A 16294-nucleotide genomic window follows, 5' to 3' on the forward strand; every position below is an offset into this window, starting at 1 on the left:
ATTATGAGAGACGCCGTAGTGGAGGGCTCCGGAAATTTCGACCACCTGGGGTTCTTTAACGTGCACCTAAAGCTAAGTACACGGGCCTCAGACATTTTCGCCTCCATCGAAAATGCAGCCGTCGCGGCCGGGATTCGATCCCGCGACCTTCGGATCAGCAGTCGAGCGCCATAACCACTAGACCACCGTGGCGGGAAGGTTATTCCCAGCCTCATTGAAATTATATTATTGCTTCTATGGACAACCTCTTTCCAACGAAACTCGGATAGTCACCAGAAGAGGGTCTTGCCTGCGTTGCCATAACAGCCCCTGTTGCAAGCCTCGCGACTATCTTTATCCCTTCTGAAGCTTCATCTTCGAAGTCCCAATGATACTATTTGTGTAGCATCTCCTCTTTCGCTGTTCGTTTCATATTACCATTGACATGTCTCGCGTGAAGACAACGACGATGAAGTGCGCGCGCGACACACTGGCGCTGTGGCACGAGCGTCATTCTGGTGTAGAACGTTAGCCATATGTGACTCCAACGCCTAAGCTGCGCTATTTAACGTGTTCATGTTTCCTTGTGTAAAATAAATCGTCGTACAGCCACACGTGGCTGTACAGACGTAACAGTTGGCGACGAGGAAGACTCTGGACTCACCGGCACTTCACCGACGTCAAGGAACGGAACGAGATGACGACGCCTGACTTTGGTCGGCTACCCGAATTCAGCGGCAGCTCCGGCTCCTGGAGATCCTGGTATGGAAGGCTACAGTTCTTCTTCGAGGCTAACGACATTACGGACGCTTCCAAGAAACGTGCTCATCTGCTAACGTTATGCGGGGAACAGACTTACGACGTCGTCTGCGCCCTCGTTCAACCCAAGCAGCCCAACCAAGTGAGCTACGATGACATAGTCGAGATGCTCAAGGCGCACTTCGATCCACAGCCGTCTGAGGTCTTCTGCAGGGCACGCTTCCAAAGTCGTGACCAACGGCATGACGAAACGGTCAGTGATTACGTAACAGTGCTCAAGAAGCTAGCAGCAGATTGCAATTTTGGAACAAGCGTAGACGCTGCGGCGAATCCAACCATGCTGCCTCTTGATGTAATGCTGCGTGATCGTTTCGTTTGCGGTCTTCGGAACGAGCAGGTCCAGCAACGGCTGTTCGCAGAAAAGGACTTGACATTCAAGAGAGCCTTTGACATTGCACTGCGAGCTGAAAACGCCGTCGAAGATCAGAAAAACATGAAAACGGAATTCAAAGAGATTCACGAAGCCTGCACAAGTATCGGCAAGACAGAAAATCAACGTCACTCGAGTGCCTCTGCCCAAAAGAAGAAACAACACTGTTGGCGTTGTGACGCGCAGCATAGTCCGGACACTTGCAAGTTTCAGACAGCTTCCTGCAACTACTGCAAGAAACGCGGACACATTGAAAAGGCCTGCCTGAAAAAGCGGAAAGAGGCAAGAACAAACAAAAACAACAACATCGAATGTCCCCGACAAGGAACTTCGACAGTGGCCTCAGCACCAGTCACGACTCAACAGGATTCACCAGACGTGGCACTTTACGAGCTCAACACCTTAATCGACGCGTCCAGCACGCAGAAGGTCATGACTCAACTGCGCATACATGGCAAGACCTTGGAGTTCGAAGTCGACTCGGGTGCAGCCTGCACACTCATCAGTGAGGCCACGTTCAAAGCTACGTGGACAGATGACCCACCACAGCTTCATACGGACAACATTCTCCTACGCACATGGTCAGGCCAGTCCCTCCGAGTTCTCGGATGTGCAACGGTGGATGTAGCGCACAAGAACAGGAATTTCACATTACCGCTTGTTGTCATCAAAGGAGCAGGTTGTAACCTCCTCGGACGAAACTGGTTTCCTCATCTGGGTATACAGATCACGGGCATCAATGACGTATCAGACGACAAACTTGTTTCGAAGCTTCTAGACAAGTACCAGTCTGTGTTCGACGAGGACATCTCAGGACACGTCGGTCCTGCGGTACAACTTAAACTCGTGGAAGGAGCGAAACCAAAGTTCCTAAAAGCACGACCAGTTCCTTTCGCGCTGCGGTCAGCTGTAGAAGCTGAATTGGATCGACTGCAAAGTCAAGGCATAATCGAGCCTGCGCAGCATTCGGATTGGGCAACTCCTCTCGTACTTGTTCGAAAGAAAAACGGCTCGTTGCGAATATGTGGCGACTACCGTTGCACAGTGAACCAGGTATCGAAGAAGGCAGACTACCCACTTCCAACAACAGATGAAGTCCTTAGCCACTTGAGGGGAGGCAAGGTATTCAGCACCCTGGATTTGGCACAAGCTTACCAGCAACTTCACGTAACGCCAGAGACAGCAGAGATATTGACCCTGAACACGCTGAAAGGGCTTTACAAGGTCAAACGATTGCCTTTCGGAATCTCTGCAGCTCCAGCCATTTTTCAACGCTTTATGGAGACTATGCTGTCTGGCATTCCAGGCGTTTGCGCATACCTAGATGACGTGATCATCAGTGGAAAAGACGCCACTGAACATGCCGAGAGACTGGAAGAAGTTCTGAAGAGGCTGCGCAATTGCAACCTTCGTCTCGGCAAAAACAAGTGCTGCTTTGCAGTGCGAGAAGTTTCTTTTCTGGGACACCGAATTGACGAGACAGGGGTCCATACCAACGAAGAGAAAGTTCGAGCAATAACGGAGGCTCCAGCACCAAACTGCAAGCAAGCACTTCAATCATTTCTTGGAATGCTGGCTTTCTACGACAGGTTCTTGAAGAACAGGGCAACAATTGCCAGCTGTCTCTACCAGCTTCTTCAGAAAGACGCCACGTGGAGATGGGAGACCAAGCATCAAGAAGCATTCGATAAACTGAAGAGATTGCTTCTCAGTCAGACCGTACTGGCACACTACGACGGACAGAAGGAGCTTCTCGTCTCATGCGACGCTTCACCGTATGGCATAGGAGCTGTTCTGTCTCAACGTGATGACCAGAATAGAGAGGCGCCAATCGCTTTCGCATCTCGGACGCTAGGGACAGCGGAACGCAATTATGCTCAGTTGGACAGAGAAGGCCTTGCCGTAGTGTTTGCTGCACACAAGTTCCACAAGTATATTGCGGGAAGAAAGGTGACTTTCGTCACAGACCATCAACCGCTTCTCGGCATACTGGGTCCAGGGAAGCCAACGGCTCAAGTCCTCTCACCACGCATGACCAGATGGTGCATCAAGCTGTCGGCCTATGACTACAACATCGTCTACAGGCATGGCAAGAACCATCAAAACGCGGATGCGTTGAGCCGATTGCCACTACCAGAACGTCTCGATGAACCCTGGCCACCAGGCGACGTACTATTGTTCGAAGCTTTGTCGAGACCTCCGTTCACTGCTACAGAGATAGCACGTCTGACACAAGAAGACAGCATCCTGCAGAGGTTGTACAAGGCAGTGCAGGATGGCACAGTGGAGAAACTCACAGGAGATGAGTTCACTCCTTACCGACGACGAGCGACCGCACTAGCATTTCATCGCGAGTGCCTGACACTTGGATCACGGGTGATCATACCGAGCTCAGCACGATCCCACGTTCTGGCACTTCTGCACGCTGGTCACCGAGGCATGGTAGCCATGAAGAAGTGCGCAAGGAGCTACGTATGGTGGCCCGGAATCGACAAGGTTATCGAGGAAACGGTGCGACAGTGCCGTGAATGCCTTTCAACGCAGAAGAGCCCACCCAAAGCTCCTATTCCCTCCTGGGACCGTCCCAAGACACCATGGCACACGGTGCACGTTGACTTCGCGGGGCCACTACTCGGGCGCACCTACTTGGTTGTTGTGGATGCACACACAAAGTGGGTGGAAGTCCGGCACGTGACGCAAGCAACATCCGCGGTTGTCATCGATGTGCTACGAAGCATCTTTGCTACGTTTGGCATTCCCCGAAAGGTCGTCTCCGACAACGGAAAAGCCTTTATTTCCAACGAGATAAGGCAATTCTATACTGCAAATGGCATACAGGCTACAACATCACCAGCTTACCATCCTGCCACAAACGGCCAGGCAGAACGCTATGTGGCAGAGCTGAAAAGAGCACTCCTGAGAGATACAGACAAGTCCATACAGTGCCGACTTGCAAGATTCCTGTATCGGCAGCACACAACCATTCACACTGCGACAGGAATGTCTCCTGCGAGAGCGATGTTTGGACGAGAGCTTCTATGTCCTCTCGATCTTCTAAAGCGGGAGACGGATATACCAATTCCTGAGAGTCAGGAGACATTGAAGAAATCCCGTCGTTTCGCAGTAGGAGAGAAAGTGCTCATCCGACAGTTTTTGAAAAAGCCAGATTGGATTGAAGGCGAAATACTGCGCCGCGTCGGACCACGATCCTGGCTTGTAAAAAGCAACCACGGAAAGGTTCGGCGTCACCTCAACCACATGAGGAAAACGAGCCAGACCGGACACACAATCCAATCACCGACGGATTGGAGCGTAGCAGATGATTTCTCGGACACAACGTCAGAAGAGACGCCGTCGAGTTCTGCTGATCAACGGCCTGACTCGCTCAACATGCAAGACAAGACTCCCTCGCAACCGTCGACCTCGACGTCACAAGCAGGAACCACCCGGCAACTGCGACCACCAGAGGTTAGGCGGCCTCCAGACCGCTATGGAGACTTCGTCTAAGGGGGGAAGAATTGACATGTCTCGCGTGAAGACAACGACGATGAAGTGCGCGCGCGACACACTGGCGCTGTGGCACGAGCGTCATTCTGGTGTAGAACGTTAGCCATATGTGACTCCAACGCCTAAGCTGCGCTATTTAACGTGTTCATGTTTCCTTGTGTAAAATAAATCGTCGTACAGCCACACGTGGCTGTACAGACGTAACAACCATTGATCATATAGCGAATTCCAGGCTAACATTTGTGAACAGCAGAATATGTCTCTACATGTATTACAATGGTTCGTTATTTATAAAAACCGTGCGGCCACGATTTTCATGACTGGGTTAATCACGACGGTTTATTAAAGCTTTTCTTAATTACTGGTTACGTCTGTCTACAAATCCTAATGGGTGTTTGCCGTTCGTCTGTTGCCTTTTAGGGGCGAAGCTCCTTAAGGCGGCACCCGTTCGTCCCTCGTAGTCGTAGTCGTAGTAGTCGTAGTGCGTAACCAGTCTTACGCTTTGACCTCCAAGGTGGTGCCGGTGGGAGATTTTTCCTGTGCGTTGTTGAACAATAAAAAATTCGCAGCGTGCGCGTTAACTAAAAGCCGAATTCTTCTGTCTCTCATTCCCCATTAGCAGCCATTGGCATGTTCCAGTAGGAAACGTTAGTAGAAGTAGAAGTGTAAGTGTTAGCTAAAAGCCGACTTCTTCTGTCTCTCATTCCCATTAGCAGCCATTGTTTACCTCCAAGGTAGTGCCTGGTGACATTTCTTCTGTGCGTGATTAAACAATAAAAATTTTGTTCAAAACGCCGTTGATGAAATAAACCAACGAAAGACGCCAGATGTTTTGTAAAAGCAAAACGAAAGAACGCCAGATGTTTCTAAAGCAAAACGAAAAGACGCCAGCTGCTTAACGAAAGACGCTAGATGTTTTCTAAAGCAATGGTTTTCTAAACAATGAAAATTCACAGCGTACATGTAAAATTAAAGTGAGCTGCAAGTCGTCTCAACTCATCGAACCTTTAGTGTAAACGCGCCCGATCTCACGTCGGTGATGATGTACTGGGCAGAATTCACGGAAGATTCACGGTTTACCGATGAACCTCCGCAGCTTCGCCCACTCATCATCATTCACTCCGTGGATATGCTGTGATTTTTTTTATGGTCAGCTTTCTTATCTTAACCAAGAAAATCGTTTCTTGGTTAAGATTTCATTCCTCGAGAAATATGGTAGTCATTCACATAAACATTCCTACTCATTGAAATGAATTCGCTGCTTCGTATATACATATAGTCTACGATAACGGCTTCGCTTAGGTTCTGCGCACATTCGTTTTACTGGCTAGAAGGTCACCAATACCAAATGCACATGCAAAGAAGTGGCACAGCTAGTATGGTGAGTGGTTAGTCATTTGCTTCCTCTACACAAATTATACAATACCTTAAGACGTGCGAAGCATCTGCAGCCAGCCAGAAAACGTATTTCCACATGTATGCAAAGCAATCAATTTGCATGAAATAGTGGAATGTTGCGTGCATACGGAAGGAGCGCGTAGGACGAATCTTCTATTATAGCTTTGCATGTCGTAACCATCTACAATGAGCATCTCAGAAAACGTTTCTCGTCTGTTTCCACGCAAGTAAGCAATCCCTGTGTTTGTCGCATTATGGTAAGAAGCAGGGGCGTAGCCAGAAATTTTTTTCGGGGGGGGGTTCAACCATACTTTATGTATGTTCGTGCGTGCGTTTGTATGTGTGCCTGCCTATATACGCAAGCAAAACTGAAAAATTTCGGGGGGGGTTTGAACCCCCCCAACCCCCCCCCTTGGCTACGCCCTTGGTAAGAAGCCATCGTCAGCTGTGAAATGCTGCAAAATTAAGCACGACCATGTCATTAGAACAGGATCGATATACCCTCTGTGTAATTTCTTTATACTTGTGCTGCAGATCTCACATCAGTGCGTGTGTCGGTCTCATTGCAGTGCAACCCTTTCCAAATAACCACTCTCTCCCAACGACTTCCGTAAGAGACGGTGTAATGTCGTCGCATAGGCAACCATCTCCCAGTTTGTCGCCAACCTGCATGGCTTAGTTTTCTCATTGTCGCAGTGTGGCTTTGTTATCTGCAAACATATTTTACTCCCGAAACGTTTGAGGACAATCATAGTGATGTCAGTGTAAGGATTCTGAATAATTTCAATAAGGAGCTGGTGTCATTTTGCAGCCGCTGCGCCACAAGTCATACGAGCTCTAGCACGCCAAAGCGAGCATATTTGGTCCCGTCTGGCCATCCAAAGCGACAACGAAATCCTGACAAGTGACGGAAGCTTGCAGTTTACAAAATTTCAAGCTTATCATCATGTATTTCATTCGGAAATTATATTCGCTCTACTTCCTCTGTCTCTCTACGGCCTCAGGAAAGTTCAATCCCTTGGCACTTAAAGCGCTCGATGCTCTTGCAGCTCCGTCGTCTCCCGTAGCATTAATTTTTTTGCGAAACAACGATTTGCTGGTGAAAAATTTTACTGGGCACTTTTCAGCCCCAGTGACAACATGGAATTGCATAGAAAGGGACGCGTGCCCTGTCGAATTCAAGGAGTACGTCACACAGGGTGGCGCAGCATTTCCAAGACCCGGTGTAGTTCTGGCGCCGTTAGGATTGTCGCGATCACTGAGGGCGTTCGCTAAGACTATCAAGTGGTTTGAAAAGTACCATTCGAATATTCAGTGGCTCTTCGCTGTACGCGAACACGAAGGTGCCTTGAGAGCCTTAAACGGACAAGGGTGTCAGGTGATGACCGTCACCGACACAGAAATAAGCATGCCTCTGGACGACTACCGGAACTGCGCAGCGCGTCGAGTGGTCAGAACGACACAAGATGGCCAATTGAGCAGGTCCGTGCCAAATGCTGGAACGTATTCGAAGAATGAAGTGATAATATACGCGACACACGACAAAAGAAATGAAACTTGCTTTGTATTTCGCGGAATCGTGCTCCTCCTGAAGCAGGCTTATCGCACCTTGGACAACACTCTCGTCGAGTTGTGCAACCACGGCGAAACGGACTCGCTGCTGTTAGACAGGCGCGTGGATTTCGTTCACGACGCATCTGACCGGATACATCCGAGTTCATATTTCGGTTATGTCCTTATGCCACCATCTTCCCTATGTTTCCTGACGCGTCGACAGGGACCCGTTGCCCCGTCGTTTACTTCTACCTGGATGTCTTTCTTCGCAGTTTTTCTCATATTGACTCCCCTGACGGTAGCAGCCGCCTGGATATTAAGCAGTGGAACTAAGCGACGCCCAAGCGACACTCCCTGCAAATCGGATTTCGTTCTGTTTTTCTGAGCACGTATCTCGGACGATGCCCGCCTCCACTGTTGAAATCCGTCTCGGCATCAGTGAGAGTCGCTTCAATCGCCTGGATGATCGGCATGTTCTTCCTGGTCCAGTTCACTCAGACGAGCATCACCGCATCCCGCAATGTTCCAGGCCACTCGCCTCAAATGAGGCACGTAGCGGAGCTCGTCTCGCGACTTGACGAGAGCAGTTTGTCACCTTGCATGCACTTCATTACTGCTGGAATTATTAGCAAGTTCGGTGGCAATACGTCTCACCTCAACTCGATGAGGGACGCGATGCGTAAATGTGGGAACACATGCCTCACTAAGAACGTGAAACGTCATTGTATTCCCAGAGCTATGAATGGCACACATGTCGTCCTGTACAGGTGTCGCACTTTCATCCAGAACAACGGAATTTCTGCGGCTATGATGGCTGGGGACGAAAGTGTCGTCATGTATCTTAATGCTCTGCCGACGCACGCAAGGTATCCTCTCAGGTAAGTAAAACACCTAGTTTGCATCGTATGTGTCAGTTACAGTAGGGTAAGGGGGCAGGGAACAAACGGGGGTTAAGGGAACAAACGGGGGTTTAGGATATCATAGTTGAAATCAAGAAGAAATGGATATGGGCCGGGCACGTAGCACGTCGGCAGGATAACCGGTGGTCATTGAGGGTAACTGACTGGATTCCAAGAGAAACGCGTGAGGGGGAGACAGAAAATTAGGTGGGTAGATGAGATTAGGATGTTTGTAGGTATAACGTGGCAGCAGAAAGCAGAGGATCGGGTTGATAGGCGGAACATGGGAGAGGCCTTTGCCCTGCAGTGGGCGTAGACAGGCTGGTGATGATGATGATGAAGGGGGCAGGGAAGGTGCGGTCGCCACATCCCATTGCCTCCCAGGCTGCACACCACAGCATCCCTAATCAGCGCCCGCATTTTTCTTTAGATACGAAGCCTACTGCTGGAACGAGCTTTGAAAATTTTGATAGTGACAATGCCGGATTCGTTTGTCGTGCCTTCCAAAAAACATGTTTAGTTCATATTCAATCCTCCACGTCCGACCATCCCCGGAGCCGATCAAAAACATTCATTTTTGTTTGCTCTTCAACCTCCATACACGTACCTGATTGGCTGTTACCTATCTTTATATGGCATTCATGCTAAAGGAAAAGCCTTAATATGTAATGTGAACGTTAGGTCAACCTTACGGTAACTCTCCTGGGTGTATTTTATTCTGCGCTGGCGCATACACAGCCTACTTACGTTACCGCAAGTGCACGGGGCACCAGATCCATTTTATCTCGGTTCCATCCATGAACATAGCGCCATGACATTTGGCGATGGCAGATTTTTCTTGCGGCGGAAATGTTAAATGTGAAGGATTGATTCACGCGGCTGTATTGTGACCTAGAAATAATCCATGTCAAATATTGCATAAATATCAAAAATATGTGTACACAAAAGTAAGTGCAGTAGTATGGTGGGTGTTATGACCAGGAAAGTTAGTTCTGACAAAAGAACATTTACAGTAACTTAGCCTACGCTGAGGTAAGCACAGGCGAAAGCCCACGCACTTACGTTTGATTCACTGTTAATTCACATTTGATTGATATTCCAATTTAAATTTAGTGCACAAGTGATTCATATTCAATTCAATTCGCCTCACTTGATCTTCAATTTCATATAGCTGACATTGATTAGCCTTTGATTCACATTTAGTAACTTTGCATACACTCCCTACTTTAATTCACGTTATTTCACATTTGATTTGTCATTAGTTACTTTAACCACTCACCTGTGGTATGCTAGCATACGGCATACGTAACCTTCGATGTCATTCTGTTGTCAACGGCGACGCCGGATAATTTTACTCATGAGTGATATAGAGCTTTTGCTTTAACTTGTGGGGATCGAGAGCGTCCTCCTACCTGGCGCCTCGTTCCCCAGCTGCCGCGCGCGTGCCGGCCGCGTAGCCCGGGCGCACTTAGGCACCGGCAATCGCCAAGATGGCGGCCAGGGCGCCTCCTTGTCTGGGCGAGCCAAGCGTCGGCTCCGTCCCGCGCTGGCATGTCCGGGCACGCTACGCTGGCGAGCTGCGCGGGCCTACGTCACAACGCAGCGCCATTCCCAATTGGGCCGCTGGTGACATCCTCCTCTCCTACGAGCTAAGATGCGCCCGACGATTCGCTCGTGGCGGCAGATGCTCGCAGGCTAGCACGAGAGGTTGACGCGCTGCTCTAGCAGGCGGCTTCTCGTTCGTGTGCTCGACCGCTGCCCTTTGTGTGGTAGTCTTAGCGCCGCTGGCAAGCGTACTTGCTCGGTCTTGCGGAGTTCCCTTTACGGCCTGCAAGCCCGTGACTGTCGTACTGTGATGCATCTTGGGTTAATAAACCCGTGTTGTTTGTTGACCTCCTGCCTCGAGTGCCTTTTCTGCGCCGTGCCGGAGAATCGACGAACCCGGCCGTAGCGTCTTTGTTCGCTGCGGCAGTGGAGAACGTCGCGTCCCTTGCCGGTCGCCTCGTAGGTTAAGCGTCTCGCAAACCTATCTCCACATAACTGGCGCCCAACTTGGTTTCGGCATGGCATCAGAGCAGTCCCCCTCGAGGCGCTCGTTCCTGCTCGATCCCGTGGCGACGGACTTGATCTCGTTCGATGCGGACGACGCCGGCAGCACGAGGTAAGCTCGCCTTAGCGGCCCTCGGCTTTCGGCCACCGGGAGAGATCCCGTCTTGGGGCCTCCTTTGGTGATGACCGCTCGAATGTGGACTACAGTCCTAGCCTAGCCAGTCTCGGGTTTTCTCAGCTGTTCGAGACACACGCGGAGCACGTGCTTTCGGGCCTCTCCAATGCGTCGTCTCCGCTCGCTGGCCTTTCTTTGTTAGCAGCACAGCTGAGTGTCCAAACCGCCGCACCAGAGCGTCCCTACCTAGGACACATGGTGCTGGCATTCATACGCTCGCTGGCTCATCGTTGTCACGAGCGTAAAGGGTTGACGATGTCGTCCGCGTTTTCCGACGATCATTTTCCTCGTGCGCGCTTGGGCGACGCTTTCGGCAAATGTGAGCCACCGTGCTCCGTTGTCGATTCGTTTGCCTGTCGCATGAGGCATCATGTGTCCGTCGGTGCGGAAACCCTACTCTTCGCTGTGCCGTTTATTGGCCCCTTTGGGTCCGGCGTGCATGGCGGAGATACAGGCGCACGACCCTCGAACGGCGGCGCCTGCCTCGGAGCCGCTGCACACAACTGCGGCACAGCTCCAGGCAAAACACGGCCTTCCATCTCGCGAGCAGCATCGCTGTTTCGTGCGGCGCTTCGCGGTTGGTTGTGCGCCGGGAGAATCGCGCTCGCTGACAGCGCTTTGTGCATCTCCCTGGTCTTTCGCTGCCCGTGATTCTCGGTCGCGTCTTTCTCGCGCGCACGGGTATCGTGAATGACTTCCAAAGCGGTGGTTACAGGGTCGTCCCTTTCGGCGCCCTACTACCATTTGCAACCCTCGTAGTGGCTACCGCTGCCTTTAAGCACGGCACGCCACACGGGATTTCGCTCGCCGGAAGCTTGTCTGCTATGTCGATGGAGTGCCATCGGTGGAGGAAACGAACCCCATGGCGCTAGTCTGGCTTAAGCGCTTGGATGAGCCTTCGGGCCGCCTCGCGCGCTGGGCGTTGACTATGCAGCGATACAACTTAGTTGTGCGCAACCGGAAAGGAGTTGAAACGTCGTGGCTCACGCCTTGCCGCGTGCCCCCGTTTCGGTGTGACACTTGTGTTCGCCACTCCCGAGAGCAATCGCATCGAGTAGACTCCGGTGCCTCTGGCACCAATGGGTCGAAAGGAGCGAACCCAGACGGCGAATTGACATTCGAGTCGATCGCCTCGAGTGAGCACGTCACTTCAGCCGGTATCCTGTTAAGCAGAGAAGAGATACCAAAGGCACAGCAGTGCGATCCGTTTTGGGCTCCAAGAGCCGTGCTCCCAAGGAGCGGGCGCGTATTGACAGTCTGGTATTGCTGTCGGCGTCGTGTGCCGTTTACGCAGTCTGGTATTGCTGCGGGCACGTTGGATTTGCATCTGTTTGTCGCCGGCGGAGTTCTCCTGCGCTCCACATCCCACCAGAGGAAGCTCCCCAGGAGTCTTTTAAGGTGGGGGTCCCCGCAGTCTAAGGAAAGCCACCCTCGGCTATTTCCGCGACTCGCGGTTGGCCGGACATGCGAGTGGCCGTAAGACTTTCTAAAAGTTGTGCCGCTCTGCTACCTGGCCAGGCATAAACGTGACGCTCTTCACTCCTCGTGTGACAATGCGTGCAGTCTCGTGCGGGCAAGCCCCCCGGGCTCATGCAGCCGCCCTCAAACCCTTTCGTTGCCCGCAGCAACGACTTGGGAGGGGGGGAGGCGGTCACCGAACCGCAGGAAAGCCGTGAGAAAGCTGGCTCCAAGCCACGCCACCGGTACAACCTGCGGAAACGCACCTAAGCAACCTTTCTCCCACTGACAGGTAGCTGGACTTTATTCCATACCTTGGCAGTGAATGGAGAATAACCGCTAAGGTGCGGCGGCACACGTCTGGAAGTGGTAGAAGGCCCTCTTGGCCGAACAAACCCTCTGACGTGTTGTCCAAGCCATAACCTGGCAAGCGCCCCCTTTGTTGGGCAGCACTGTCAGGCAGGCACCTCTTTTTGGCAAGCCGGCTATGCCGGGGGCACTACTGTGCACTCCTGCGTCGCCCAGTCGTCTCCCTGCGCCTGGCTCTACCTTGCCACCAGCCTGTTCCAAACCTGATGGCCTGCTGTTCCCTGGTCCTCCCGGCTGTGGTCTCGTTCCTGCCTTCTGCCCTGCAGCCACCTCCACCCTGCCTTACCCACCTGGCAGCTTCGGCAGCCGCCCTCGGCGACTGGTTCGCCCACTCAAGCTTTGGCTCAGGTCCGAGCGTGGTCGCTGCGGCCTCCGTTCCTGGCTGTCCAGCTTGCCGTTCCTGCGTGGTCCCCGTCCCAGCGACTTTCGGCGGTTGGCTGCTGCACGCAACTGGCAGCCACGCCTCGTACGTTCCCGGCTGCCAACCTCTCCAGTCCGGCGAACTTCAAGCGGGCTGGCTGCCCGCCCTTGTGCAGTCTTCCCCGTTCCTCCTGGGCTGCGGACCTTCTCCCGGCGGTGGGCTCTCCCCGGTGGTGGAACTTGTGGTGAAACTTTCTGTGGAACTTTCGTGTGGCCATGGCCGACCTATGGACTTGTACCTTCGGGAAGACGACACCCCCCTGTTGGACTTTGCCCCGTTGGCCAGCCCCCTTGCGGCTGAGCTGACCTTGCCACTTGGCCTCGGACAGCCTCTTTCACAGGCTGGCCTCGGTCTTTAGGAGGGGGGAATGTGGGGATCGAGAGCGTCCTCCTACCTGGCGCCTCGTTCCCCAGCTGCCGCGCGCGTGCCGGCCGCGTAGCCCGGGCGCACTTAGGCACCGGCAATCGCCAAGATGGCGGCCAGGGCGCCTCCTTGTCTGGGCGAGCCAAGCGTCGGCTCCGTCCCGCGCTGGCATGTCCGGGCACGCTACGCTGGCGAGCTGCGCGGGCCTACGTCACAACGCAGCGCCATTCCCAATTGGGCCGCTGGTGACATCCTCCTCTCCTACGAGCTAAGATGCGCCCGACGATTCGCTCGTGGCGGCAGATGCTCGCAGGCTAGCACGAGAGGTTGACGCGCTGCTCTAGCAGGCGGCTTCTCGTTCGTGTGCTCGACCGCTGCCCTTTGTGTGGTAGTCTTAGCGCCGCTGGCAAGCGTACTTGCTCGGTCTTGCGGAGTTCCCTTTACGGCCTGCAAGCCCGTGACTGTCGTACTGTGATGCATCTTGGGTTAATAAACCCGTGTTGTTTGTTGACCTCCTGCCTCGAGTGCCTTTTCTGCGCCGTGCCGGAGAATCGACGAACCCGGCCGTAGCGTCTTTGTTCGCTGCGGCAGTGGAGAACGTCGCGTCCCTTGCCGGTCGCCTCGTAGGTTAAGCGTCTCGCAAACCTATCTCCACAAACTTAAAAGGTGTTGATGCAATAAAAATGTTACATCAGAAGTGTCCTACCCCACAATATCTGGCTGGCACGTTTCGTATAGACGTGATACCATTGAAGCTTCAGCGGCCGAGCAGAGGCTGGGCCAAGATAGTTTAGCTGGGACGTTTCTACCTCAGCTAAAACCTTAGAACCTTACTGAAATTGAAAGGAGAGCCCTTCAATTTCTATTTGATTCTCCGTAGAGCATTGCACTTCCAGTAGAAGTGAGGAGCACCTGGCGCAGGTATGTCAATCTTTCTGACGGCAGTTCTTGTACATGCGCCCAAATAACTGAACGTCTTCAACATGCAGCTTAGTGAAAAATGTGTCGTGTCATATTCTAGAATTTCCAGCTGCAGCATGTGAATATGTTTTCGTTTTTCCCGCTTAACAATATTCTTTAATCATTGCAGGCATCAGCACCGACGCCTGCTCCTGATGTTCCAAGAGTCGGGCCTACTTGAGCATGCAGTGAAGAGCAAGTTTGAGCCCTGTCCAAAATGCAGCGTTACCGTTTCGTTCAAAATTTCTTTCACTACTTGCTTCTTCATCTTCCTCGTCGGTTGCTGCTTGTCCCTACTGGCGTTCTGCGCCGAGTTGACTTGTAAGCGATTTGCAAGATGTTCCCACAGGCATTTGCTTTTTATCAACTCACGAACGCTTCGAAAGAAACGCACTACCCTTTCAGGTTCATGCCATACTATTTAAAATCACAACACGAATGAATAAATCTCACCTCTAAGTACACCAGGAAATAAATTTCCACGTGAATGCGCGATTTCTTTGAAAAATACTAGTGTTACACAGCTCATCGTTTCTCCTAGCATTTTCGCTACCACACCTTTCAGATTGCTCAAATATCTCACCTTCCCTTCCCTGACTAGGGGGCACTCCTGAAATGCTTTTGCCGGTGTTCACTACCTATGGTCACCGGTTATGGCCCACAGAAGACACGTCATCGGGTGTCGTAGAGTCTAGCGTCTGATGCCACTACTACAAAAACACACCGCGAAAAAACCTATAGCTGTTCTGCACTCTGGTCTCGCAACTCACGCAGCTCAAAATTCAGGGCGTCACGATAGCACTCTTCACAAGCTGTTCTAATACATCTTTACGTCGCGGGGAGGGTTGTATACTTTCTCAATTTTTAGAAATTCCACTGAACGGCCAGCAAGACATGGGTGTGCATCGCTGAACAGTCTAATTCACGAGGCTTCCTTTGAAAAGCAGGACGCAGCAACCATGTACCGGCATACGAAATGAGCAGCAATCGACCATAGTCAAAGGGCATAGTAGATGGAGTTCATCGGGACAACTGAGTGAGTAGCACTGACAATATGTTTCAAGGTCACTCCAGATAATACTACTTGCTCAAGACAAGACAAGAAGAAACAGTATAGGAGGAAAGGCAAGGCAGGGAGGGTAATCAGTTGGGCAGCCGGTTTGCTACCCTACACATGCGGACAGGATGGGGGAGATTGAAAGATGGAGAGGTAAGATAGGAAGGCGAGAGAAAGACAGCACATAATGCGGCACAAACACACTCAGTCACAGTCCGTTACTCTTGCGTGATACGCGACATCGCTGTCACAGCAGCTTGTCCAAGTCCGTTTCTCCTAAAAACCTAAGTAGCGCCTTCGGCTGCGATGTCTTCTGTCGACGACATGTAAGAATGGTTTCAACACACATTGGTCTATTGTCGAGGTGTGGTAGAGAGGATGCCAGGGACTGTCTGAAGATTGTATCCCGGACAGTAGCATATAATGTGCTGTAGTGTCTACTTGCAACAGGCATCGCAAATAGCGTTGTCAGCCATTCCAATGCGAAATTAATAAGATTTTGTGAATGCCACTCTTAGCCATTAACGATAACGCAGAGTGGCCTCGCATCGGTGGAGTCCAGTTGGCATACAGAGAAGCATCATAGAGGACAGGTGGCGCTGACAAATGGTTAGGTTAGTCTGGCTCCTTTGTGTGCACCGTAGAGAGAGCGTGATCTCCTGTGCAAATATTCGGAGTCTGCTGGCAACGTCGGACCTGGTGCTTTTAAAGGAGTACTGACACGATTTTGAAGTGCAGCAAAACGGACGTTTTTGGTTTCCTTGGCATGTAGTGTTAACGCTCTCCCCACACCGCATCCGGGAAACACGTATAAATATTTAATTTCGAGTTTAAAGTTTTCATCTCCCAGCATCTGCAAGGCAGCTTCACCGCATGGAGAGCCCTATGACGTTTCAAGTCAGCTCACTTGGTTTAC

At 51.7% G+C, this 16294-nt stretch overlaps 1 protein-coding gene across 1 annotated transcript; it reads left to right on the forward strand.

The window, feature by feature from the left end:
• Positions 1–676: 676 nt before the first annotated feature.
• LOC119398912 (uncharacterized protein K02A2.6-like) lies at positions 677–4675 on the forward strand. Its single transcript, XM_037665726.1, has 3 exons — positions 677–991; positions 1535–1673; positions 2214–4675. Exons 1-3 carry the CDS (start codon positions 677–679, stop codon positions 4673–4675), a joined length of 2916 nt encoding a protein of 971 aa, XP_037521654.1.
• The last annotated feature ends 11619 nt before the right edge of the window (positions 4676–16294 follow it).

The sequence above is a fragment of the Rhipicephalus sanguineus genome, chromosome 7 (assembly GCF_013339695.2).
Source record: "Rhipicephalus sanguineus isolate Rsan-2018 chromosome 7, BIME_Rsan_1.4, whole genome shotgun sequence".
Taxonomy (NCBI): domain Eukaryota; kingdom Metazoa; phylum Arthropoda; class Arachnida; order Ixodida; family Ixodidae; genus Rhipicephalus; species Rhipicephalus sanguineus.